This window comes from Bombus flavifrons, chromosome 5 (assembly GCF_040668555.2).
Source record: "Bombus flavifrons isolate JBK064 chromosome 5, iyBomFlav1_principal, whole genome shotgun sequence".
Taxonomy (NCBI): Eukaryota; Metazoa; Arthropoda; class Insecta; order Hymenoptera; family Apidae; genus Bombus; species Bombus flavifrons.
The window spans coordinates 14,192,539-14,217,364 of NC_138446.1; the positions used below are offsets into that span (position 1 = coordinate 14,192,539).

Below are 24,826 nucleotides of genomic sequence, written 5' to 3' on the forward strand. Positions count from 1 at the left end.
GGAAAGTTCAGCATGGACCATATATGGCTCACATGGCACTCAGTATGTTTTTGCTACGGGAACTTTGAAACTATCTGAAATAATTAAATATTTTCTACATTGCAATATTTATTTGTTGACAAATCTTACATTTTAATAAAAAGAGAAGACTAAAACTATTGAATAACGTATGACATATTTGGTAGGTAAATGTTCACTTGCATTTAATATAAAATGAACATGGCATGATCTTATCGATGAACCTAATATATACCATTAAAGATTTGCAAGATTAAAAAATGAAAGCTTATAATAAACGAGATCAAAATTCGATTTATTAAAATTTAAATATTTTTTAATTTTTTCAAATTTTAATTATTCATTAAAAAGATAGGAGGAAGCATGTGTATAAGGGAAAGAAAAACACCGTTTCAAATTTTATTTTCATTACTATATTTCTCATGTTTCTTGAAATCCAAACACATCTATTTATTATCTATTGATAAAATAATACAATAAATATCCGCATTATCCTAAAATTAACAAAATATCTTCCTTTTTTTTTCTCCTCGTATTCCTTGATCTAAAGTGTGCAATTATTTTTTTGAAGCTTCTTTTCAAACATCTGTTCTTACAAATTTAAATGCAATATCCCTTAATAACAACAAACAGCCTTAGCCAATAGTGTATTCGGTGATTAAAAAAAGTAAAGCGGACAAAATGAAAAATCATCAATAACGTATAGATTACATAAAATATTAAAATATCGAGTTCGATAGCAAGCACGTATTAAGAATAATAACGAAAGGAAGGGGAAGCAATTGTGATATTTTTTTTTTTAATTTCGTGCGTGTCCTTAATTCATGAAAATAATGATAGTAAATAGAAAATGAAAAGCGATACGACAAAGGCAAGATACATCTGCGTCCGATTCTTTTTATTATGTTTATTTGCGGTCTATATTAAATGTGTTAATTATTCGTCTAAGGACCATTAAGTTTATCATCCAGTAATTTACATTTTGATCCTATACATTAAGTTGTGAAGTGTGTGAGTCCCAAAGAAAATTCTTACCATGACAATTCCCTTTATGATCCAATATGGACTAAACTTTTTGCAACCTTTTGATATTCTTTTTCTCTCCCTTTTTTTTTTTTTTTTTAATCATTTTATAAACAGCACAAGATCGTAGATTCTCTTGTACAAATTTTCATCTTCATATACCTACCTCTTTTATCAACAGTTCGAATTACCTTAGAGTTAGATCATCTTCTTTTCTTTGAAAATATAGTTTATTAAGAAAGACGAGAACTAAGAACAAATTTTACGATTATCATTGAAATTATTTCGGATAAACATAGCAAAAGGTGATGAATGAAAAAGGGAACAAATAGTTCCAGCCCTGAAATCGACATTCAGGAAAAAGGGAGATCATAGTAAGATGAACTCCGTGGATCCCGCGATTCCTTGCTATTATAAATGCTACAAAGCATCGACGATAGAAATGAATCTTTTCCTTTCTTTTTTTAAACTTTGAGAACCTTACATAGAGAAAGAGTAATATTCTCTTGTATCGTATTGTAAAATAGAAATTTGTGGAAATTACTACGGCTAAGTCAGTTAAGTAGATATCTCTCGTTATCCTGGTGACATTAACGTATTTCACGGCAAAGTGTAGCGGACATATGGAACTTCCACATCATTGCCATCAACATCGTTGCAGCAGAGTTCAAATACCAACGCACGTATATGGCTTTCCAATTTCTTCTTCGATACCTTCTTCACCACTTCAGACATTAGAAGACCCATACGTTCTTGGCATTTAGGCTTTGCCATGAAGAACGAGTAAAGCATGCAAATACCTTGAGAGAGCATGGTGACCTCCAGATTGTGATGTTCTTTGAAGTAATCCAAGAACTCTTTCAGTGTCAACTCCCCTTTCACTTCAAATCGATCCCAGAGGGTCCATTCTGAATCATAGTACTTTAGTTTTGGCGCAGCAATTGGCTCTGAGAATCCAAAGAATGGCAGAGCCAAGTTGACGAAGCCATTCTTATAAACAGACAGATCTTTTACGCCGCGAGTCAGTTTAATAAGCTCAAGGCAAACTAAACCTGCTACCACTGAAGTTGTAGTAGCAATGGCTGGTATTATTTTACCAGCAATTAGTTTACTCTTGTGTCTGTCAGCTGGTGTAATTTTGTAGTTGGTAGCACGGAGATTTGAAGCTGCCACAATAAAGTCTATGTGGAAGTTGGTATCGTCATCCTTCTCGAATTCTTGTGGATATATTACCAAGCCATTAAGATCTTCAATTCTTGGTAGTTCTTCTTGTAACTGAGTGAGTCTTTCATGATCTATATTTCCGCTACCATTGGACGCTTGTACCTGTGAATCCGTTTCCGCAATTTTCACTCCAGATTTTGGTGTGAATTCCGGCACTTGAACAGTGCTAACAATCCTAGCTATTTCATCTCGGTTTCTGTTAACAGGAATACCATAAACTTTTGCTTTTAAATTAGCAGCAGCTACAATATAGTCTAAATGTAGTGGATCATTAACATTAAATGTGAGTGGTTTGGGGCATCTTTTTGGTCCAGACCAAAATGGTTGACCACTGGATGTTACTTGATCAGGAGGAAAATTATACAGAAGTTGTCTAATTTGATTGCTGTATTGCTCCTGCCAGTGGCAACGAGCCCATGCGATGCAGTCGGCGAATGTTTTTGGTCTTTCATCGACCAAGGCTGTTTTAACAGATTCTAATACTTCTAGTGGTTGAACTCCAGGTAATTTTAGCGTTCTCTCCACAAATTGTGGATCGGATATATGTTGAGCGGCGTTCTCCGCCGCTTGGCGAAATAGACCTTCGAAATTGTCTCTGGCCCATTGCAGAGTGTGTTCTATAGCATAGGGAAAATTCTTTAGCGTGCAGATTGGTACGGTCTTTTCCGGAGGATCTTGGGAGGAGCTGTATGATTCAGTTAAAAATGGAACAACAACTTGAGTATTACCCTTTGTACCTAATGTACCAGATTCCAAGAGGGGCTTCCTATAATATACACAACGACGATCCATATAAATACGGGCGTTAACGTTATCTAACGCATTCGCAACCCCGTCTAAAACCTCAAAAAAGTCGTCATTATATACTTTCTCTGTTTCAGGACATACTCTGTTTTCATGAGCAATCACCTTCATGTCAGGATTCATACTTTTTATAACTCTAGCTGCTGTTGATGATTTGGATTGCTGAACATCAGATGGTCTAAATAAGAATTGTCTATTCAAGTTAGATTTTTCTATCAAATCCATGTCAGTGACTATTACACTACCATTTTCAGCACCAACACCTAACATTGCAAAGTTCTTGAGCAATTCACACCCAATGGCTCCAGCTCCTACAACAAAGTATTTCAAGCTTCCAATCTTTGACTGGAATTTGCGACCGAAAACCGCAACCTGTGAATCATAACGTGATCCAATAGGACGACAATCTTCTTCTGTAAGTTCAGAACGATCTGCAGGTAGACACTCAATAGCATCAAAATACAACCATTGGAATATAGGGTGGAACTTTCCAGAGCAGGCTTTCATCACTTCTTGGGCTACAATTCCTCCAATGGTAGCATTCATTGGATTTAAATTTCCAGAGCATATCTTTGCAAATATTTCAAGCAGCTCTGCATTTATTTCCGTTTCACTGCCTACTTCCTCTTTGACAGTTTTAGCGAGGTTCAGAAATTTGTCTGCATCCTCTTGATTCCATGGTCTAGGTAATTGTCCATTTTCTTCTACGTATTTATGTAATACAATAAAAGCCAAATGTATCTGTTCTGGATAGTCAAACTTTCCAAAATCAGTTATCTGGAACTTTGGTGTCTTCAAAGCATCTTTCAAAGAAGCAAATTGTAAGATCTTTGGCATTTTTACTTGTGTTACTATACCACCCCGAATATATTCAGAGTATTTAGATGTATCCCCAATGCTGAAAGTGTATGGACCAAGAACTTTTATCTTTATTGGATCACAACCATTTAGTTCTGTCATGCCCTGTACTTCAGAAAAGGTGACAGAGTCACCATCCTCCATGCCATGACGTGTGTCGTCTAAACAAGTAACAACACCTTCTGTATCTTGTGAAATACTGGCAACCATTGAACTTACAGGTGGTTCACCATTGACATCAACTACCGTAAATTTTTCTCCAAAATCACAAAAGACTTGAGAAAATAGGCCTCTGGTATCTGCTATAATAAGTGCTATATCATTTGCATGAGTAATTTCAGAGATACGTAATTGTTCATTCAATGGAGTTTCAGTCAAAACCACAACCTTGAACTTTTTAATAAAGGAATCTGTTAAAGGCCCGGAGTAGTGACATGTAGGGACATAATTGTTCAGCTCAGACAAGCGTTGACAGCAAGCAATAGCACGGTTTTTACCTAAAAAAGAAAGTATAGTAATGTAATTTTACTGTCTAATCATGTCTGTATATAGTGCTTAACTATATAATTTTTGAGTGAGTCATACAAAAATGAAATTGATCAATAATGTGGAGGTTAATTGCTTAGTCTTTTTAGTTAATTGTTTTAGTCCTTTTTAAATGATAAATATCTTTTGAATATTTCTAATACTATTGAAAATTGTTGTTACCAACAATTTAGTTATAACATAATAAGAATTTAATTTATACATAGACATATACATAGCTACACAGTCACAAAAATTTCCATACAATTTCTACCATTTGCATTTGATTTACACGAGACACAACCCGCATCTATTTAAAGAAATTTTTTACGATAATATCGATGAACAAGACGATTGGTTATATTGTTATATCATCGCCTCGTAAGATCGCGCAATCTTATTAAAATGGATCAAATGCATATAAATTTTGAGCATCAAAATAACGTTGGAAAATAATAATTTCTGTAGAAGAGGGATTCATGTATTTCGCGGGTCAAGCCGCTCACCTACGTCCGCCTCGGTAAGATAGAACTGTGAGCCGAGGTCTGAAATCTGGCACAATGCGTCATCGTGCAAGGTAACGGACTTGACGCCGCCGAGGATGACGTTCTTGGCGATTTCGACGCCGAGTCCGCCAAGACCGGATATCAAGACATTCGAGGATGCCATGCGACGCATAGCGTCATGGCCGAGGACGTAGAGCTGCCTGGAGTATAGACCCTCGTCAATTTCGGTGGTAGCCCGGGACGTCGAGCCATTTTTCGCCATGTCTGCGGTCGTCGTCGGATCGTCGTCGCCTCCTCCCGTGGTGGCAGCAACGCGTCGCTTCTTAGCTGGGGGGTCAACGGAACTCTCCACCACCTCAGCACTAGACATCGGACTTCACGGGGCGCCGTATTATGTCCGTCGATTGTTTTTCAACCCGGCCGACTGCACTTTAATAAAGCCCGTAACTGCACCGCACGCACCACACACCGACCTTGCCACACGCGCCCGCTTTCTCTTTCTCTCTTGACGCGCCTTTCTTCGTCCGTTCTTCCTCACTTCCAGTTTACCCTTTCAAAGCTGTACCCAAAGTCTACCACGATACCACTGTTCATCCAACAATGATTCTCGTTCTTTCATCCGCTCTGTTGCTACTCTCGCAGTTGCACCACCAGCAATCGAGATGTCGATGCTACCTTGATAAAGTGGGGATAGGGATTCGATCAGTCGGTAAAACAGCGATACCGCCTTGTTCATGAAACAAAACCGTCCTCTTTTTTATTATCTTGAATGCTTCGCTGATTCTCGACGACGACATGTGACGGAGTAACGAGATAGAAATACAGATTTATCATTTCCACAACGAAATTTCGCACGTTATTGCTTCTTTATTTTCCTGTTGCGACATCGTGGATTAACATTACATCATGAATTTTGCATTTGAACAGTGTTCGGTGATTGGAGTAAGAAACAAGCGAATGGGAAAGCAGACTGAATAGAAAGTCGGAGATGATTGGTTGGTTATGTTATATATTAATTACACTTGAAATGACTCCGACCAATAAATAATTTCGAATTGAAATTTTTCTGGTTAGATAAGCGCCATCTATATACGCGTTATCATTGGAGACTATCGCGTCTAACCTAGCAATTTTATGTTTTTGCTTATCTGACGTGGCAAGATGCTTATCTAATAAATTATGTACGCATCAGTGGCGTGGCGAGTTATTGGCACGCAATCGTAGAGTTATATACTACGTTCGTGTCGATAACAGAGATATTAGGTCACGTGTTTTTCAATAGATATTTTTTATCGGGGAGACAAACATAATTTTCTTAACAATCGTCCTAGTTTTTATTCGCTCACAATGCTCTTTTTTATTAGACATGTTATTTTTATCGATATTCAATAGCCGAGTTATAATTTCTAGAACAATCCAGTTTAAAAAAGAAGTATACAATTCAATGAAACTGTCCAGTTCTACGAATGGTCAGGTAATAAAGAACAAAATCTGGTAAAACAATCAAATGCTTTATTGTACGTAATTTGGTCAACACCTTTATCATTACAGGAGTTACAGGATATGTCATTTTATATTATTCAGAGGTAGAATTCAGTAATTTATATCAACCTGAGTCATTTTCTCATTATCGCGGAAAAATACTGACTTTTATGTAAATATTCACGTCTAAGTTCACACATAATTATGTACATATATACTTTTACCACACGTAAATAAAACTTCGACTACGCGTACTACATATTTTCGTCACTTTGAAAACACGATATTTCTGTGTCGTTACCAAAACAGATGTTCAGTTTACCTTTTTTTTTAAATTTACCAACATTAATGCATACTTTCGTCATTAAACTTTAATTATCGATCCAAAATAATTTTTTCTAATCATCCAAAAAACTCTTTATTATCGACTAATTTTCATGTGCACTCTTCCTAATTCATTTTCTTATCTTTACTGTCGACCCAATGGCTTTGACCAAATCAAGGTCATCACGATTAAAGTACATCAGACTATCGTGCTTGTTGACTCGAGTGTTCAAAGTGGTTTATCCTCGTCAATAGGAATTGGACTTCCAAAAGCTCTTCCTGAAGTTTCGTCCTCTTTCTCTTTGGATTTTCTTGGTGTCCTTATCGAATGGTCTTCGGGTTCCGGAGTGCCGAACGGAGACGAGATGTGTGATACCGCCGGAAATGGCGCTGTTGGCGCCTCTGACTCAGCTGTGTCCGGCGTTGAGTTCGCCATCTCCAGAGGACCGCTGAGTATCGAATCTGGGGATTCGTTGTACGAATGGTCGGTTGGTTGAACCGGTTCGCCCAGGAGATCGTTCGTCTCCGATGGTCTTCGTTCTTCAGGGACTGTCGAGGTGCGACGCATGCTCGGCTTTTTGTACCTGTTACCATGCGTTCCTTCAATTAGTAGGTAGAATGGTACTGATTATATCAGGCACCATAACACATTGTAGACTAAAGTCTTGGTAAGTTTCTGAGTGAACTTGAGCAAAATTTTGGAAAATTTTATTTTATGTGACTAGAGATTACCACTAGAATCATACCATAAAAAATATGGTGGGTTTCAGACTTTTTAATTTTTTAATTACTAAAAATATGCAAGTCTGCGGATATTTATGCAAATTTATATTTTTGTGAATATAATTAAAAAAATGAAACCTAGATATTTTATATATTTTTATGTGCATTTAGTATACTTTTGACTTTTAAATCCTTTGCAGATGCATTCACATTCACAGCTTAATAATTTCTATCAGCAGAATCAATGTTGCTTTTTATTGAAATAATTATAGCTATTTAATTTCATTATTTTAATTATAGTTATATGCGTGTAATATATTTTAGTAAATATCACAGGATAATTATTTTATCATTAAAGAGATCAATTTGATAGGATATACAGCAAAACTTCTAGTCCACAATGTGGTAATTATTTCTTGATTTATTCAAAAAAGATATAATTAATTGGAATACATTTGAAGCGAATTCCAATGTCGATTTGCATTGCAATTGGCTTTGATAGGAGACTAAGGCTTATTGATTTGAATATCGTATTGGCTCTAGCATTATGATGATTTATTTAGTGCTACTTACTGATTAATGTCTATCGGTGATATAGCTTGATCCGGACTCATTCTCGTCGTCCCGTTCCCGTTGTCCCATGAATTGTGTCGACGATGATGACTCTTGTCTTTGTATGCTTCTGCTATGTTATTATAACTCCCTACGATTCTACGTTTGTCTAGTTCTTTCTGAATCTTCTCTGGCATACTACTAGCGGATCTGTATAATCCATTCCGAATCATATCCTACAAATTTAAATTTCTGTTATATCTTTTAAACATTACTTTGCTATATAAAGTACTGTATAGTATAACATAATTAAATAGATACAGCGAATACAATGATAGAGAAAGGAAAGTTTAAAAGATTTCGACATACACTCGAAAGAGGCGTAGGTTCGACGTTAGGGTTGGTCCAAACATTAGTAGCGCCAGGTGCGTCCTCGTTATTGTTATCGTTCAACATTTCCGCCGAATAGGTTGGTCTGGCAGGTATAATTGGCGACCGGCAACACACTCTACAGTAATAAAATCTACCGGATTAATTGTATGTCGAGGTCGTCTTAAAATCCTGCTGTACTTACGAGTTAACGTCCTCGAGTTTCTTCAGTAACCTTTCGTTTTCTCTGCATACGAGTTCTTGGTCCCGTATCACTTGCTCCCTTGTAGCATATAATTCTGCATTTTCTCGACGGAGAGCTTCGTTCTCGGTAATATACGCGTGGATAAGTTGACTTAATTCGGGTCGTTCCATTTCGGATAGTTTATTCAAATCCACCACCGGAGGTGTCAATGGCACTCTTCTTTCAGCTATAAAAGATTATTTAAGGAGAAATTTTACAATTTTGCCTTTCTCGTTTTAATTATATTAAATCGTTGTTACTAAATTTTGAATCAAATCTTTTTATTAAACTCACTATTGTATTAAATCTTTCTTATTAATTGACATTTGATACTTACTTTTGGATTCGCTACGAACTATATTCGATGCATCACCACTTAAATGAAGAGCCGCACGCAGATGTTCGTTTTCCGTCTGAAGAGCTCCTACTTCTCGTTTTAAACTGAGAATCAGAGCTTCTCGAGCATCCTATATAAAAGCAAATCCTATTTGTATTTCACGTTTTCTATATACTTATAATTTACAATTAATATACCTCACTCACCATTACCACGATAGGTTTCGTTCGAATCTTCTTCACCCTCGCCGCGTACCTCAACGTATTCAACGTTTCGCTCGCGTTCGACTTAGCTGGCGAAATACAGGCGATCTAAAATTCAATTAAACCATCCAATCAGTTATACCGATTGAGTGTATAATTATTAAGTTGTCCTTGTTAGAATAATTTGATTTACCATTAATGTAACGCCATTTCCTGCTAAACTGTCGGCTAGAAGCTTAGTCAGTTTGCTGTCTCGATACGGAATGTGACCACCCTTGCGTTTTCCATCGCTCAAAGAGGCTATGCAGTAACCTTTAAAGCAAAAAGTGTCAATCTCAAAAGAAGTTGGAGAAACTTTTCTGCAACCTAAAGTCGTTTCCATGCAATTCGCGCTATCACGTTCGTTTATCGATCGTCACATAGAAGTCGATGTTGCGGGTGAAGTCTGCGCCCTTTTGTTCATCGGAATCGATTTTTACGATTCTTGCGCATAATTGATAACGTAAAGTTTCATCGTAATATTAAACGAGGTTCGATTAATTTGGTATTGAACATTCGACAAAGTTCTGCTTCGAAATAGACTTTGAAAGAAGACGACTCGAAGATTGAACCCTTTTAGTATTTCAGTGCTTAATTTGTGCTGTATTTTTTCTTATAACTTTTTGATAATCGTACCTAGAACCATGAGACTTTTATTAATATTATTCGCTTCCTCCAGAGTCTTCCCTTCGCTTTGCGTTTTCTTCGTCATCTCACTACCAGCCAGATCGACGAAGTTAATTTTCCCTTGTCTCGATATAAACACGCTGTTATCCATCTGTCGATAGTAATATTTGTATAAAATTTGTCTTTATCGTACGATAATTTGCACATTCACCTGTTGTTCAGACGTGATGCTGACAGTGAGAATACTGTGACTTCTACTGGAATAGTCGTTCATATTGTGCGAACCAACTTTTCTATTTCTCATCCCTGAAAAATCATATTGTTATAAATACGCTTTTCTAATATTTGGAAAATTTTTTAAAGTAATGTCAGCGAATTTAGATATTTATGGATTTTCTATCTTCTTAAATAAATCTGTGAATTTTACTATATTTTTTAATCGGATTTATCGCGTTTGATATTTTCACAATGAAATACGTGCTGTGTGTAAGGGATGGTAAAGGGGTTTAAAGTCCATCTATCGGAGGTGCAAAGTGTGAAGATCAATAACACGACTACCTTCTTCGAGAACCGCCAGAAGATCATCAAGTTCCTCGCATTCAACAGTGAAAAGGTTCTCAACGAAGAAGCCTCGTGTCTTTTTGCTCCACCGTACCATTAGGGGTTTCCTCGACGTGCCAGGATTTAACAGATCTATTACCTGCGGTTCAAAGGTAAACGATGCCATGTAAATCGGTGACGAAGCTCTTCTCTCTTTCCACGGGATATCCACTGACCTTTTCGTTGTAGATCTCCAGAAAGGAAGCTTTTAACACGAAATTACAATCTTGTCGTTCTTGCAACAACTTAAACAGGTAGACGAAAGACCGGAAGACCAGGCCGTGTTGCTCCGAGTAAGGGTTCATCCTTTCGAACTGCTTAAGAGAAAAACATTCATTGATGGATGATTCTTGTAATTTGATAAAAAGCGCTTCTTTGCGTGATTTTACTTTCATCGTAAAATTTAGTTCATTAATAATAACAAAGTTTAATTAACTATCATTAAATCTTAAAAAAAGATTCCATCTTTTAATTCAATTCTCCTATGTAACATTATATATTGAATTAATTTGTAAAATAAAAAGTTAACCAACCGAAGATTTTTACACCACTGAAATTTAGAAATAGCAAGTATACAAATGCCAGAAGTAGTGTAAAGCGCCACGTTTAATAATTCGAACACTTTTATTGATAATTTGTTTGTTTTTGCGATCACGTATAACATTGCCCGAGCGGTAAACGAGTATCGTTTAGATATACCGTCATTATCTTATCTACGCACGTCGAACAACATTAACCTTTCTGTTACATTCATACACGGCCTTCACTTCAACTCGATCAACTATTTTAATACATTATTCGTAATCGCCTTTTGCTATTCTTACGCTTCTTGGCGAGTGTTTCTGGAAACTCTGTTTTTTCTGACGGAAATTCTGACGGAAAACCGTACTCGGTTTTCATTGAAAAAACCAGCGTGTAAGACCGATGAATTTCTATCTGAAAAATAGGTAAAAAGTTGACAAAGGAATCTTCTTCGCTAACCATTTCTGGAGGCCCTGTGAGGGTGTGAGTTTTTCCGCTTCCGGTTTGCCCGTAGCAAAACGCGGTACAGCTGAATCCTTCTACCGCCATTTCAATAAGCTTTTTCACACCAGAGAATTGCAAGATGTCCTCCTGAGTGGCCGTGGGCTCGAACACCACGTTGTACGAAAATAATTTACCCTTCTTGTCCCCGCTGCTTGGAAATCCGTCGCACTGTGCAAGGTTGAACGATAAAAGTCCATGTGATTCACGATAATTTCGTTTAGGTATTTTTAATTAAACGCGAGGGGGCTAGCAAGAGAAGCAAAAATGATATCGAATAATCGACAAATTATCCGAGCTCGCAACATCTCTTCAAATTAATCAGGGGACATAATAAGCGATATACTTACGTATATCTGTCCATCTCCGGGAAATTGCACGGCCATATCGTCGCCGGCTTTAATTTCCTTTCTATTAAGCGGACGTACTCTATAAAATGATCGATTAACCAAGAAAATTATGTAAATTTAATATTACACTTGCAATCATCCCATGCAAGTTTAATAAATCTGAGTTAATTAATCAATGAAATAATACTAGGTGTTCTTACCTGACAACGACATTTATGTTGTTCTCTGGAAGCCAATTCTTGGTGGCGATCACTCTCTTATCACCGTCTACCAGTCTCTCGATACTACCAGTCCTGGAATCGAAACAAGCAGACAAACGATAACGATTTTCAAACGGTGTAGAAAGGCTGTTAGTTTTCTGTAGAAGCGTAAAGTCGTTCTCGATCATGATCGAACGCTTCAACAGGAGTAACCCATCTGGCAATTCGTGATTGACCTGCTATCATGGCGGCTAAATAATTGAGGAAGTTCAATCAATTGGTCTAACTGAAACCGTCAGGAAAAATCGCGTGATTGACCAGGCTCGTTTATGAGTTGGTCTTTTTTCCTTCTGCACCACGGAGCTAATCGTAGTATTGAAAAATCGTTTCGACCTCAGTCAATAATTCACGAGGGCTTGATTACCGAACTCGACAGCCTTGATTGATTGCCTGGATAAACAATACTTTACGATTGTTGTTCATCGTACTTACGTACACGTAATAACGTACGATACCGATGTATCGCTCTTTATTAATCGTAAGTGGTTTAAATAAATCTCTAATAAAAAATTGGTGTAATTTGTTTGAAATATTATTCGCAAATAATTTTAAATTAAACGACTACCAAGGTGGAATTTTTCTTTCACCGAATGGAATAATTGTTACACTTCTACGATATTGCAGCGTCCAAAGATCGTTCAAACTTTCGAAACAGCAATGCTTTCAAAGATTATCGCAACTTTGAACATTTACAACTTTTGGAGATTATTCAATCAAGCTTTGAAATTTTCAAAGATTATTCTAACTTTCAAAATTTCAATTTGCAAATTTGTTATTCCAGCTTGCAAAGTTGCGACATTTTCAAAGAATATTCTGAATATTCGCGTTCTAATGTTTTCAACTACAAGTACGATATTTTTCCAACGAAACCGATAACATCGGTATGACGACCGTGAAAGCCTAAAATTATTCCTACAGAAACTGCGATTTCGCGTTCGTTTAATTGATGCACGTTGCACAAACAAGACATGCATGACTTGCGAAACTTTTGCATTTCCTTGGTCGGTGGAAAGGGTCATTGACAATGTATACACTTGTGACAGGAACAACGTGTTTACTATTATTTCACTATAGCGTAGTATGTCATAATTTCTCGAGAACTGTAATACGCAGTTCTTATTCCGAGCCTATCGCAACAATGACATTTATTGCGTACTATAGTTCCATGTGTGACGTCGAGCAATTCGTTGTCTTGAAGACATAGAAAGAATTACCTTTTAACATACCTTCAATCGAGAATTACAATTACTTTAAAAGCGTGGAGTGTATATATTGTAGAAAACGTGAATCGAGCACTCAAACGTGTGACATTGATGGGCAACGATCGATAAAGCTTTCTCAAATTGCCATCGCTTCAAACGTTTTAACGAACCTCATGAAAAATTGTAATGGACGTTACCAGTAGGTAAGTACTTTCTGTTCGTTTCATTTGTTAACGCACTTTCATTATTTTGATATAAATCATGTTTCACGTGCCTTATTTCTTTAATCACGCGAACGATTATTCCCGTAGATGATGTTTATCGATCCAAGTTGTACGAAACAGATCGATTTTTAGGGCGTAGAAATGTTCGGTTAATTGTTCAGATTCAAAATGAATATTTTTTTTTATTTACGCATGACTTTGATGACGTTGGCGAATTGACGATGGATCTAAAATCTATTTGTAATTTACTCATTTGTAATTCGATTCGCGATCCAAGTTACATCGATTGCTATTAATATCGTCTGAGAACATTTAATGTGCGTTTTAATTACTTTCGTTGTTATTCTTCTTACGATTCCGTTCGATAATGATTTTCTGTTTGGCGGAAGCTCTTTGCTCGAATAGAAAATACAGAATTAACACCAATTTGAAGATTGAAAGTTGGAAATTGTTTCATTGGGATAATATCAATTGATATATGTAATATGTGTTTCAACGTTTTTGAGAGTATATTATATTCAACGCTTTAGAGATTTTATTATCAACTTTCATGAATTAATATACAATTCTAAATAGTACTTTTTAGTTTTAATTACAGCTAATTCTCCAGAGTTCTTAGAATTAAGGAAACAAACATTACAATCAGTCCTCAATAATTTTTACGTATGAAAAGATAAAAATATTAGGTACATTCAGTTCTCCATAATTCTTATATAATAGAAAAAGAAAAAAATAAAATAAAATAAAACACTAGTTTTCTCTGTTTTATTGGACTTTTTTCTCTGCGCTATTATTCATTTTTCGCCATAAAGTAGCACGAGTCATCCTATCACAGGAAAAATGCTCGTTTCACGTGTCTGACCGCTGAGATCTCTTTCCATGGGCACACGTTTTGCGATCGTCGTGATATTGACCGTCAGAAAGAGACAGTCGAGCAAGGTCTCCCAATCGATACACGGCATCGAAATGTGTCGCAATTGCGACGTATGTGTCTATCAATGTTGGTATTCCCGTACGTTATATCTAAGCGAAACGATTAAGGTGAATTTACACGAGGATGCAACCCCTCACACGGAAAATTAAATCGAATGATATAGGAAGCTTCGTCGTCGCGTCACATCGATCTATCTCTAGCCTGGATCTCGAGGACAATTTCTAGGAAACGATTCGACACTCTAATTTCACTGTCAGAATTCTCTTGACAATTTATTTATGGGTTTTTCCTCCGAAGCTGTTAAACTCGCCGCTAGATCAATTCAATTCTAGCTTTCCGCTAGATTGGAAGTTAATTCTGTATTCTTATGTCGTCGCGATCGTCGAGCATTACTCGCCATAATTTCCTACCGGTAGTTTTCCATTAGTCAACATTTTTTCTCCCGTTTTCTTTTCCACTTTTAACAGAATATATTCACAACGTGTCAAGATTTTTATAATCTTCTCTTCACGTGGCTTACTATCAATATCTCTTTTCTTATCATTGTTTTTGTTTTGTACTTTACAGCTTGAATAAATTAAGAGAATTTCGTGTGTTATCAATTGTCAATTCAGTACTTATCATCAAGTAATTCCTAGTAAATTGTATCATTTTGGTTCCTATTGTCTGAATGTTATTTTAAAAGTTGATAAAGAAAAAAATTCTTTTATTCTACGAATAGACGATATTGTTCTAATGTATATTGCATATGTTCGAGTTATAGAATATTAGTAAATTGTTCGATGACAAAACTGTCATCGTGTTAGGAAATACCGACGTAGAACGTATCTTAATGGAAAAAAAGAGAACGAAAATAATTCTCACATCGATTGTTTGATGCGACGCGTTAGTTGCTCGCAGAAATGTTCAGCCTGATCGATAGTTTCTACGTAAACGTTTGCTTACAGTATCCACTTACATGAAATTGCTGTAAAAGCGTTAATATTCCATCAGATAGTGTTAATACGAGTTACATGAGATACTTCCATTGGCCGAAGGAGTGAAAATTACGTACTTATCTATTTTTACTCAGCAGATCATTTCTAAATGATTTGAACTTAAATGTGTAACAAGAAGAAAAAGCTAAACTATTCATTAGAATCATTAATATTTTTCTATGACGATATGATTTGTACAACGTAATCGACTACAGATGATCTTATAATGATAAAATAATAGTGTAATAATATATGATAATAATAATAATAATAATAGATGATATAAATTTAAATGTGACGAAAAGAAAAAGCTATGCTATATATTAAAAACCATTAACATTCTTCTTTAACCACATGCTCTTGAAATTGATTAAATCTGGTTTAATAATGATGAAATAATAGTATAATAATATACAACACAGCGTGATGAGAAGAAAAAGCTAAAATGTTAAAAACATTCGTTATTACGTGGTGATCGATTAAAGCTGATCTAATAACAATAACAAATAATGATAAAACAAAAATATCAGATAAAAACGAGGACGTATACTTACTCGCTTCCACGAGACTGTTGAAGGCTACTTTTCGTGACTACTTTAATTGTAGAATTGCTCTTTCCTGGACTATTTCCCCTGGAAGTAGTGTGATCCGCGGGACTATTGCCGCGTGATACGCGACTCTTCCCTTTATCCTTCTTCGCATTTTCTTTTTGAAGACTGTCGCCTCGGGAAGGCGATGGACTTTTCACAAGCACCATTCGTCAACCTTCAAGAACGTCATAAACAGCGATTAATGAAATACAATCGTATCAAAGTAACACATGACCATCGTCATAATTACCAATTAACGAGATACAATCCCGCTAATACAACTAATGGAATTAATAAAATGTAATTAATAGAATTAATACAGAGAAATAGAAATTGATCTGGACATAAATTCAGGCCAAGTACCTACATACAGTATAATTTAATCTCGTTTATTAATTTTAAGTCGTGCGATCGGTGTCGTTCTCACGAGATATCTCGAGTCATCATGAACAATCGGACCCATTTGAAGATGGATCATCGCAGAAGATCGAGAAGTGAAATGCTTCATTTTCCGGGATTCACAATAGTGAAAGCCTTTTCGAATGAATTTAATCCTGCCCGACAAGAGTACGAAAATTTATACAACAACGAACCGGTTAATTACACGTATTCGCTTACATATGCGATGATAATTACATGCGTTGCCGTAATTGAAGCGAAAGTTTCGCCGCTAATTGCGATTCTACCGTAGAAATCCTTCAGTCATCTGTCATCGATAAGCGAATCGTGATTGTGAATTAAACATAAACGTAAGTATACGCTTTTTCGAAATATTTTCTTTTTCACGGCTATATTTAAATAAATGAAACTGTGACGAAATGAAAGTATAAAGTACGATCGTATTAATCAACGCGAGTTTTTCTGTTTCTGTCGGGTTAAGAAGGATAGAAAAAATGTTATGTAGATCATGGGACTCGGTTGTTTCGCGACTACGTTCCGCTTGGTTCGTTTTACACCTTTCATTTTGCACCTTTCCTTTTTACAACAATTAACGTAAAGGTAGTGGTTTACTGCGATTTTGAAAGTGAAAGCAAATAAGAGCGACGGTAGAACTGTTCCGCGCGGATCCACGCGATCGATTTGCTTCAAATGTGTCCGAATCTTAAAAGTTTGATAATCGTAAAAATGTAGTAAACGTCCCGAAATGATAACGCCAATGACTCTCCTTTCTTTTAATATCGATTCTTCCTAACTAGCTAGAAATTCATGCGACAATGAAAGAAAGAAGACTATTATAGCAATAGGGAAGAGTGCATTTTATTGCCACATTTATTACGGTGATTTCTTTTACAACTTTTACGTCGTAAGCGTTCAAATTGGACACATTTCCTATAATTTTCTAGGAAACAGTTCTAAAAGATATTCTCACTTTAGGCATTAGCAGCCCAGTGTAGAAATTTCCAAATTCCGATAGCGAAATTCCTTAATATCAAGAACACGTCATAAATATTGCTATGTATGTCAATTTCTGTTAACTCCATATTCAATTCCAGATGACGAAAATCCATCAACCAAATACACTTACATTCGAAATTTCATAGATCCATCAAAACTGTCCCATCACCCAAACTTCTTCATCGATTTCTCCCTCTGCTGTTCAGCTTCTGTCAGTCTTCTTTTATCACTTTTAATAATCCAATATCCAATTTCTAACTCTATCTCTGAAGATTTTACGCGAGTGTCCAATTTCTAGCAATCTCTGAAGATTAACACAATGGTGTCTCGATTAACACGAACGTTTTAAGGATAACGGAAACTCGTGCAATAGGAACAACAGACGGCACGCTACTGACACTTAGTAGGGGTGTTTTCGCGGAGGGTGGTAGTTTTCCCTACAGCGGACGTTTCGTGGACACCGATCGAAACTGGTGTCTAACTCATCGTTGTTCAGACGCATCGTGTTCCCCTTTCGTCCCTGGCCACGGTCATCGTCCACGTGGGCCCCGATGTTATATCAGAGTTAGAATGAGCTTGACATACGTTGCGTGGAGGTAGACATCGTTGATCAATGGGCCAGTAGGCTGTCTTGATTTCTGACGCAAGTTGCATCATGGAAATAAACTAACCGTCGAACAATGACAGCCCTTATGAACGCAAAACGACATAAGTCACACAAATATTTAAATAACCGACTACTGAAAATTTCATATTCAACAGAGACCTTGAGGCCCATGAAATATGAAGAGACTAACATTCCGCGATTTTCGACTGTAATATTAACTACGCCGAAATGTCTCGTTATATTTTGTGTCTCGCATCCCTGACGATGTTACGTATTATATGTAGAATTTGACAGATTACAAGATATCTGAATTAATATGTCCACTACTATTGAAATATGATCATTCATTACTGAAATCTAATTATTTTTTCAACAAAAATTATTTATTTTTATAGGTACACTTCTGACCGTTTTGTTCACCTGTCTAAATTATTTTGTCGAAATGTACAAAAATTAAAGTACGACGGTTGTGTTCACAGCGTTCCTTAATTGATTGCATGGGAGTGATATATACAATAACAGCAATGATTCTATTTTTAATATCTAACGCTATTATAGATGCAAGATGTGAAATGTTTTATGAAAGAAGTAGGGTATTTGTGGATCCTCGAGTTCTCTAATTGTAAGCATCAGCTTCCTGTCAGTGAAGGCGAGGAAAAAGCAAAAGGGGAATCATGGACGTGCAGAGCTGTTCGACTTGAAAATTACGGGAGGATCTCCGTGGAAATGACCAGCTATAAATACACGAGAGTCGACGGGGCTGCGCTGTAAACTTTATTGCCGCTCGTTTTCCGTAGCGGGCTAGCCGCGAGGAAGAAGAAAACGCTCTCGAAAAATTCTCGCGCTTGCAGCAACCCTCGTTTTGCCGTCGGTATTTTTGCACCGGGCATTTTCATCCTTGGCCGCGTAGCTCGAGAGTTTTTTTATCGGCTTTACCGTACCGTCGACTCTGAAACGTTGTTCGTCTTCTCAGTTCGTTGCCTCGTTCCTTACAACCGTCAAATGAAAGAAAAGAAATGTCAAAAGAAGATGTGAAAATAGTTAGGAGTATTTACTCTTTTACTCTTTTCGTCGAGTGTAATTAATAATTGTGTCAATCATGGTCGTGTTTCAAACACTGGCTAACGGTTACAGAACTAGCATAGCGGTATTTATCGTAAGACCAGATGGAACACACGTGGAATGATAATCGTCTTGTTCCTTGCATTTAGATGCACTGAAACGGGAACCATGATCTTCTTTGAGGCTGTCTGTAGACAAGTATGAGTCATCGGTGTAATACTAATGAATTTGAAGTATGCCACAGGGTCTGGTTCAAAATGCTCTAAAAATATTATTTGTAAGTTGTGAGGAAAGTAGAGAAACGCGGATATTGAGTTATTTTGTCTTGTTACGAGATTCCTGTTGGCCACGCTTGTCACGAGATTAATGATGGAAAGCCGGGTATTTGCGAAGTACTTTTTGCCTGCGTACCTTCGGGCTCGAGAGTCACTGACAATTTGAAACGAACAGGAAGTGGGTTGATCGGTGCCTATAAGTAAACAACGAGATCATAATATTAGATTCTATATTATGTATATCAGTACTTACAGCTAATAAATTACATAAACGATGATGCAAGCAGTTTTTCAAATTTATTATGATGGATGCGTATCTAACTATTTCACCAATTATTAGCAAGCAAAGTACTGTCGTGACTTGACAGGGCGAACAACATGTTCTTAACATAAACTGACGAGAGAAAACATTTGCATAACGTTAAAATAATTTCGTGCAAAGGAGATGCATCTCTTTGGAAATAATCAAGAGTAAAGGATAGGAGGATTTATCATTCCAAGGTGCGAATTATCATTGCAAAGTAGGGGATACCCGAGAGCTATAGGTTATTCCAGGGCGAAAGTGGCATTTATCGTACTTCGTGCCAACTTGCTTGGCTGACATTAAGCCGAGTGCAGACGATGCTTGCACGCGTGCAGCCTTAATACCGGTTTAGCGTGAGGGGTCGCGACGCCAGTCACATACTCTTCATAAATAAATAATTATTTTAAAATATAATCGTCAACTAACGGAGATTTAATTGACCATTAGTCCTTAATCGATGTTTCCTATAAAGACATTTGAATATAGGTCTGTTTCGTGACTATACTTACACGTTCATTTGGCAATGAAGCAAGTACAATTTTCAAAAAATATTACTAAATTGCCGTATTGCCAAATAAGTCCAATGTTTAACAATGTTCAAATGATTATAGAAAAACTGTCTTTATATTCAAGTACATGTATACAAACGCGGAAGAGTGGACTATAAGTGAATTATAGCAGGAAAGGGCGATGCACATTTTGGCTTCCTAATAGTTGCAGTTCCTCGGCCAATCACCGCTGCAGCAATCATTAAGGGGTTGCAAACACTTGCAACTTCTGTTCCACGCTTGATCTCGTTTAATTTTAATCAGATACCAATTGTGCAGACACATGCGGCTTAAAATAGCACCTTGTAATTGCTTCGATTATGGATATTTCTCTACTACAACCATTCCGTTATTGTTTTTCACTGTTGTTCCCTGCAATTAGAAATAAGTTAGTCTTAATAATATTTTTCGTTTACACCTCGTTTTGCCGCGTTTGTTTAATTAGCCTCGGTATAAGCAGCAATTTATCTAGTATTGAATTTGCTAAGTTCAACGAATTCCCGGAAGCGTAACAAAGTTGAGTACACTTAATTATACAGGAAGTATACTTAGGTCGTTAGGGAGTAACGTTTTATTCGAGACGAAAGGATATGCGCGCGCGCCTTTCCATTCGTTTACATTACTCCCTGAAACGCTTTCTTTGTGTACTATATATTTGTGTACTTATGGTTCGCTTTTCCTTTTTTCGCCAACCGCTAGATATCGATCGGCGACTTAAACGACGCTCGCACAGATAGTAATTTAAATTAATTACAAACATCGCCGAGATCAGCGGATCGAGCAATAACTATACATTTTTGAAACTATGCAAATCTTTCTTATAAAACTTGTCTCCTTAATCATAACCAAAAAAATCATTCGACTTTTAATACAAAATTAATTTAAAAATACGAAAAATAAAATTGTATATTTTAATAATAATCTTGACAAACTATTTCGATAAAATTTGATTGCATATGCTTCCATGATTTAGAAGAAAAAGAGTCATAATGTTCGACAGATAAGTTTTATATATGGATAGATCACAATCGTAGTATGTATTTCCTAAGAGGACCAATAATCGTGATCGTCTATACATAACCTCGAACGTGCGTGGCATACTAGCAATCCCATATAGACTCTTTCGAGACGTTTCTAATTCCATCACGCTTTCGATCGGACCCAAAAACAGTGCCCTCTAGTTTAACGCGGGAACTTAATATCTCTGATTTCTTTGTAATATAACAAATTTTCCAAAAAATACGTATTTTTTCATATACTAACATTTGTGCATCGTCAGCCGAATACTCAAACGTTCACACACATAACATATACATTCGTACGTATACGCACGTATCGACACATACAAACACGACCACGCGGAACACACGGAGGGAATGGGCTGTTTCTCCTTCTCTGTTGTGCCTTCAAACGTCTTCCTCTTTTCCTCCACCACCTTCTTTCTACGGCACAGAGAGTTCCTTTAAGCCGGCAGTTTCGTGTGTTACACCGTGGCGTGTGCACACAAGATCCACATAAGTTTTATGTTCGAGGTGGGCACAAAAGGTACCCTGAGAGATCGGCGGTGGCTTTCTTCGGAGGAACAAGTTTTCCAGGTGTCATCCAGGTGTACGAACCGATAGTCCAGTCTCGTGTATGGACTCTCGTTCGTGATAAATAAAAGTAAAAGTCCCGTGGAATCGCTTTAAACGTATCGAGCCGCGCGGATCTACAGTTTCGAAAGAGGACGTCTTTGTTCTGACGTTGGCGCTTCTTGTGATCGTAACTGTGATGTGACAAGTTTCGTGGATGAACTCTGTGTGACATTTGTGACAAGCTGATCAGCTGGAACGTAAGTTTAATTTAACTCTTCGATACTATACGTGGTTCTGTTAACGTTTAGAAACTGTATTATAACTTATAACGCATTGGAGAGTTAAATGTGCCTAACCATAAAAGTAACTAACAGTGTTTAGATAGCTGAAAAAGTATAATATTGTTAAGATGATGGCCACTTCCAGTAGATCTGGATTTATTAGTGAAGAGCACTTGACTTTTCTATGTTAATGAGTTAACAGAAACCATAAATAACACAAAAGTATCTTCACTTACGAATAGTTCAAAAAATGAGTGGGGAATACAGTTCATATTAAGGTTAACTTTCCTTGCATCTTTCTTATTCGAAAAATGTGCATAGACTGCATCAAAATTTGACTTTTATCCATGTGATAACGTATTTTTATGTAAAAAGTATTTTGCTTTTTGTTTACTTACAAGTTTGGTAACAAATGGATATAAAGTTGCAAATGATGTGATACGATACCTATTCGATTAGTTTTTGTTGAAAATACACACAAAGCAGGAGGCGCGCAAGCTGCGTTTTATGTCATTGACATCTGGAACGTGAGTCACTGAAATGAAATCGCGAACATCTCGTGCTTTTATTAGGTGATGCACGGATTGCAACAGATGCATCGCGAGGTAGTCTGTCACATTGAGTCGAGGATACTTTTTTCTCATAAATCAAGTACGTGACACGGTTTTCGTGTATAATTTACCTCGTAATCCACACTTGCAACATTCTTAAGTTAACCATATTCCAGAACAAAATAATTTCAGGATAATGTTTTCATCTATTACTTACAAATTCAAATTGCTGTTTTGAAATTTAAAAAAATTTTAATTTGTATAATGTTGATTGATGGATGATTATTACATTTTACTATTCTACATATATTCTAGCATATCTATATGCAACAAATGCCTGTTGCATCATATCATGTTCGTTACAATTTACTGCTTTTTATCTCTGTTCTCTACTAGAATTTTATTTCAATTTGCGCCATATATAATATTTCAAGTGAAACAAACAACATCGACGCGTGACTTCTTTAACGTTTTCAAAGCCAAAGCGTTTAAATATTGATATATATTTAGAATAGGATTTATAGCGAACTATAATTGACCACGTGCAAGTGGAAGTTGGGTAAAAGGGTCAAGCGAATTTATTAAGGCGACGTTCGAAGAACCCGCTAAATCGTTGCTTGGATCGACGTATAGTTAACGATTTAACTGCTTTGATAAAGATGTCATTGGTCAACCAAGGTTAGTTTTAAACTGTCCTTGTATTATAGGTTAGCAAAAAAAAAAAAGAATAACAAGAGAAATAAATTATGCTTCGTCAAGAAACATGTTGCAACCCGCCATTTTTTAGCTATCCGTTCCCGTCATTTTAACGAAAATCGCCTTAATAGCAACGGTGACTTACGAGCTTTTTCTATCAGTTCTTATCATTTATCTTTTATCCAAATAAACGTTTTTGCCGTAACGACAAATGTCGCAAATATCACGAGTACACAATATCAAACAATTAAAATCATGCACTAGATAAGAAAAACATAGATCGAGGAAAAAAATAAAGGTTCGAACTTATAAGATGATCTGCCAATTCTGAATCGGTCGGTATGATCGGGTATCGATAGCGCTCGATATTCGATAGTCTGCCACTTACTCGTTGCAATCGACGGTGACGTCAAACTATTATACCCGTTGAGATAATACTTATTCAATATCGTCAAGTCGAATTTCTTCGATAAAAGATTATTATCGATGAATCATGATGTCAGTGTTTCCCAACTTATTAATTTGATTCCTAACGTATCTTTTTATCTGTTGGAAACCCCACTCGTATTCAGTTTGAAGATCGATCCTCAATCGTGACATCAATATCTTCCAACGTATAGTTCTGTTCCTTAAATTTTGTGTAACTTTTGAAAATACCATTTAAATGGTATGGTGTTAAATTTGAGTTATTTTGTTATTGTTACCTAAGTACCTAAGCCATAAAGCATACATGTAATCAAATAGTAAACTACTTGTTGATTTTCGAATCATACAGATTGGAAATTTTGCACAAACGGCACGTAAAAGATTTTAAGATATCTCCGCGATTTCACGAACGTGCTAGTCAACTATCTTTCTAGGAAACATCGGAGGAAGAAACCGGAGAAAAAAGCGGTGCATTGTTTCTTTGTCGGGCCGAGGGCCCGATTTAAGGGTATATAGGGAACGAGGATTATAGGTTATTGTTTAGACAAAGACTCTTAACCTCGAAATACGCACGACACCTGGAAAAAGTATAAATAATCGAGAAGAGGGATACCATATTTTGTTGCTTCTTGGTCCATTAGTCTTTAATAGGTTGATCTCCCAACTAATAAGGTAAATCCTTGGTTTATCGATTGATTTAAGTAGATACGTGACCTTTTGTCACTATGAACCTTGAAATTGAATATCTTAACTTCCAAATACATTAACTATTACACGATTTCACGCACATAGAACATCATGGAACACGCCGCAAGCAACTTTGACCTCATGTCCCATTATGGTTACCATTCTGGAAAGAGACAAACGATTATAAGAGGAAAACTTCACCTTGTCCGTTTGTTCTTTAAAATGTTTGTTTATAGTTTGGTCACAGGTCAGAGACAAGATAACACAATTAAATACGATGAGTCACGATAAAGGTTGCGTAGCTATTTTTATGGGGGCAACATGCGCGACTCAGCCAGGTCTATTAGTCATGTCTGGACGTACGTTTTTTCCTCGAACAACTTGTTCGGTGCTTGCAGTATG

At 36.5% G+C, this 24,826-nt stretch overlaps 3 protein-coding genes across 12 annotated transcripts in view; 1 reads left to right on the top strand and 2 right to left on the bottom strand.

The window, feature by feature from the left end:
- Nucleotides 1-408: 408 nt before the first annotated feature.
- Uba1 (ubiquitin-like activating enzyme 1) lies at nucleotides 409-5,636 on the bottom strand. Its single transcript, XM_069114238.1, has 2 exons — nucleotides 4,959-5,636; nucleotides 409-4,424 (listed from the first exon to the last, which is right to left on the bottom strand). The coding sequence occupies exons 1-2, from the start codon at nucleotides 5,326-5,328 to the stop codon at nucleotides 1,642-1,644; spliced, it is 3,153 nt and encodes a 1,050-aa protein (XP_068970339.1). The 5' UTR covers nucleotides 5,329-5,636; the 3' UTR covers nucleotides 409-1,641.
- Nucleotides 5,637-6,452: 816 nt separating this feature from the next.
- LOC138180400 (kinesin-like protein KIF12) lies at nucleotides 6,453-24,605 on the bottom strand. Of its 9 annotated transcripts, none has more exons than XM_069114243.1 (19): nucleotides 24,351-24,605; nucleotides 19,415-19,551; nucleotides 19,076-19,344; nucleotides 17,544-18,969; nucleotides 15,983-16,193; nucleotides 12,032-12,124; nucleotides 11,832-11,910; nucleotides 11,440-11,652; nucleotides 10,635-10,775; nucleotides 10,417-10,558; nucleotides 10,070-10,164; nucleotides 9,868-10,009; nucleotides 9,386-9,504; nucleotides 9,196-9,300; nucleotides 8,990-9,119; nucleotides 8,614-8,839; nucleotides 8,409-8,547; nucleotides 8,061-8,275; nucleotides 6,453-7,348 (listed from the first exon to the last, which is right to left on the bottom strand). In XM_069114243.1, the coding sequence occupies exons 5-19, from the start codon at nucleotides 16,183-16,185 to the stop codon at nucleotides 6,994-6,996; spliced, it is 2,397 nt and encodes a 798-aa protein (XP_068970344.1). In that variant the 5' UTR covers nucleotides 16,186-16,193; nucleotides 17,544-18,969; nucleotides 19,076-19,344; nucleotides 19,415-19,551; nucleotides 24,351-24,605; the 3' UTR covers nucleotides 6,453-6,993. The 9 variants fall into 9 exon arrangements, with proteins under 9 accessions (XP_068970344.1, XP_068970347.1, XP_068970346.1 ...); XM_069114246.1 differs by adding an exon at nucleotides 20,512-20,581 and having other exon boundaries at nucleotides 17,544-19,344; XM_069114245.1 differs by adding an exon at nucleotides 20,171-20,581 and having other exon boundaries at nucleotides 17,544-19,344.
- The window catches only part of Myo61F (unconventional myosin 61F), a 34,734-nt gene continuing 23,158 nt past the window's right edge, over nucleotides 13,251-24,826 (top strand). Inside the window, exon 1 of one of the 2 annotated variants that reach the window (XM_069114218.1) lies at nucleotides 13,251-13,496. In XM_069114218.1, coding sequence (XP_068970319.1) covers nucleotides 13,480-13,496 — 17 coding nt within the window. In that variant the 5' untranslated portion in view covers nucleotides 13,251-13,479. Of the gene's footprint in view, nucleotides 13,497-21,709; nucleotides 22,041-24,826 lie in introns of those variants that run through there. The other variant, XM_069114220.1, reaches the window with a different exon arrangement.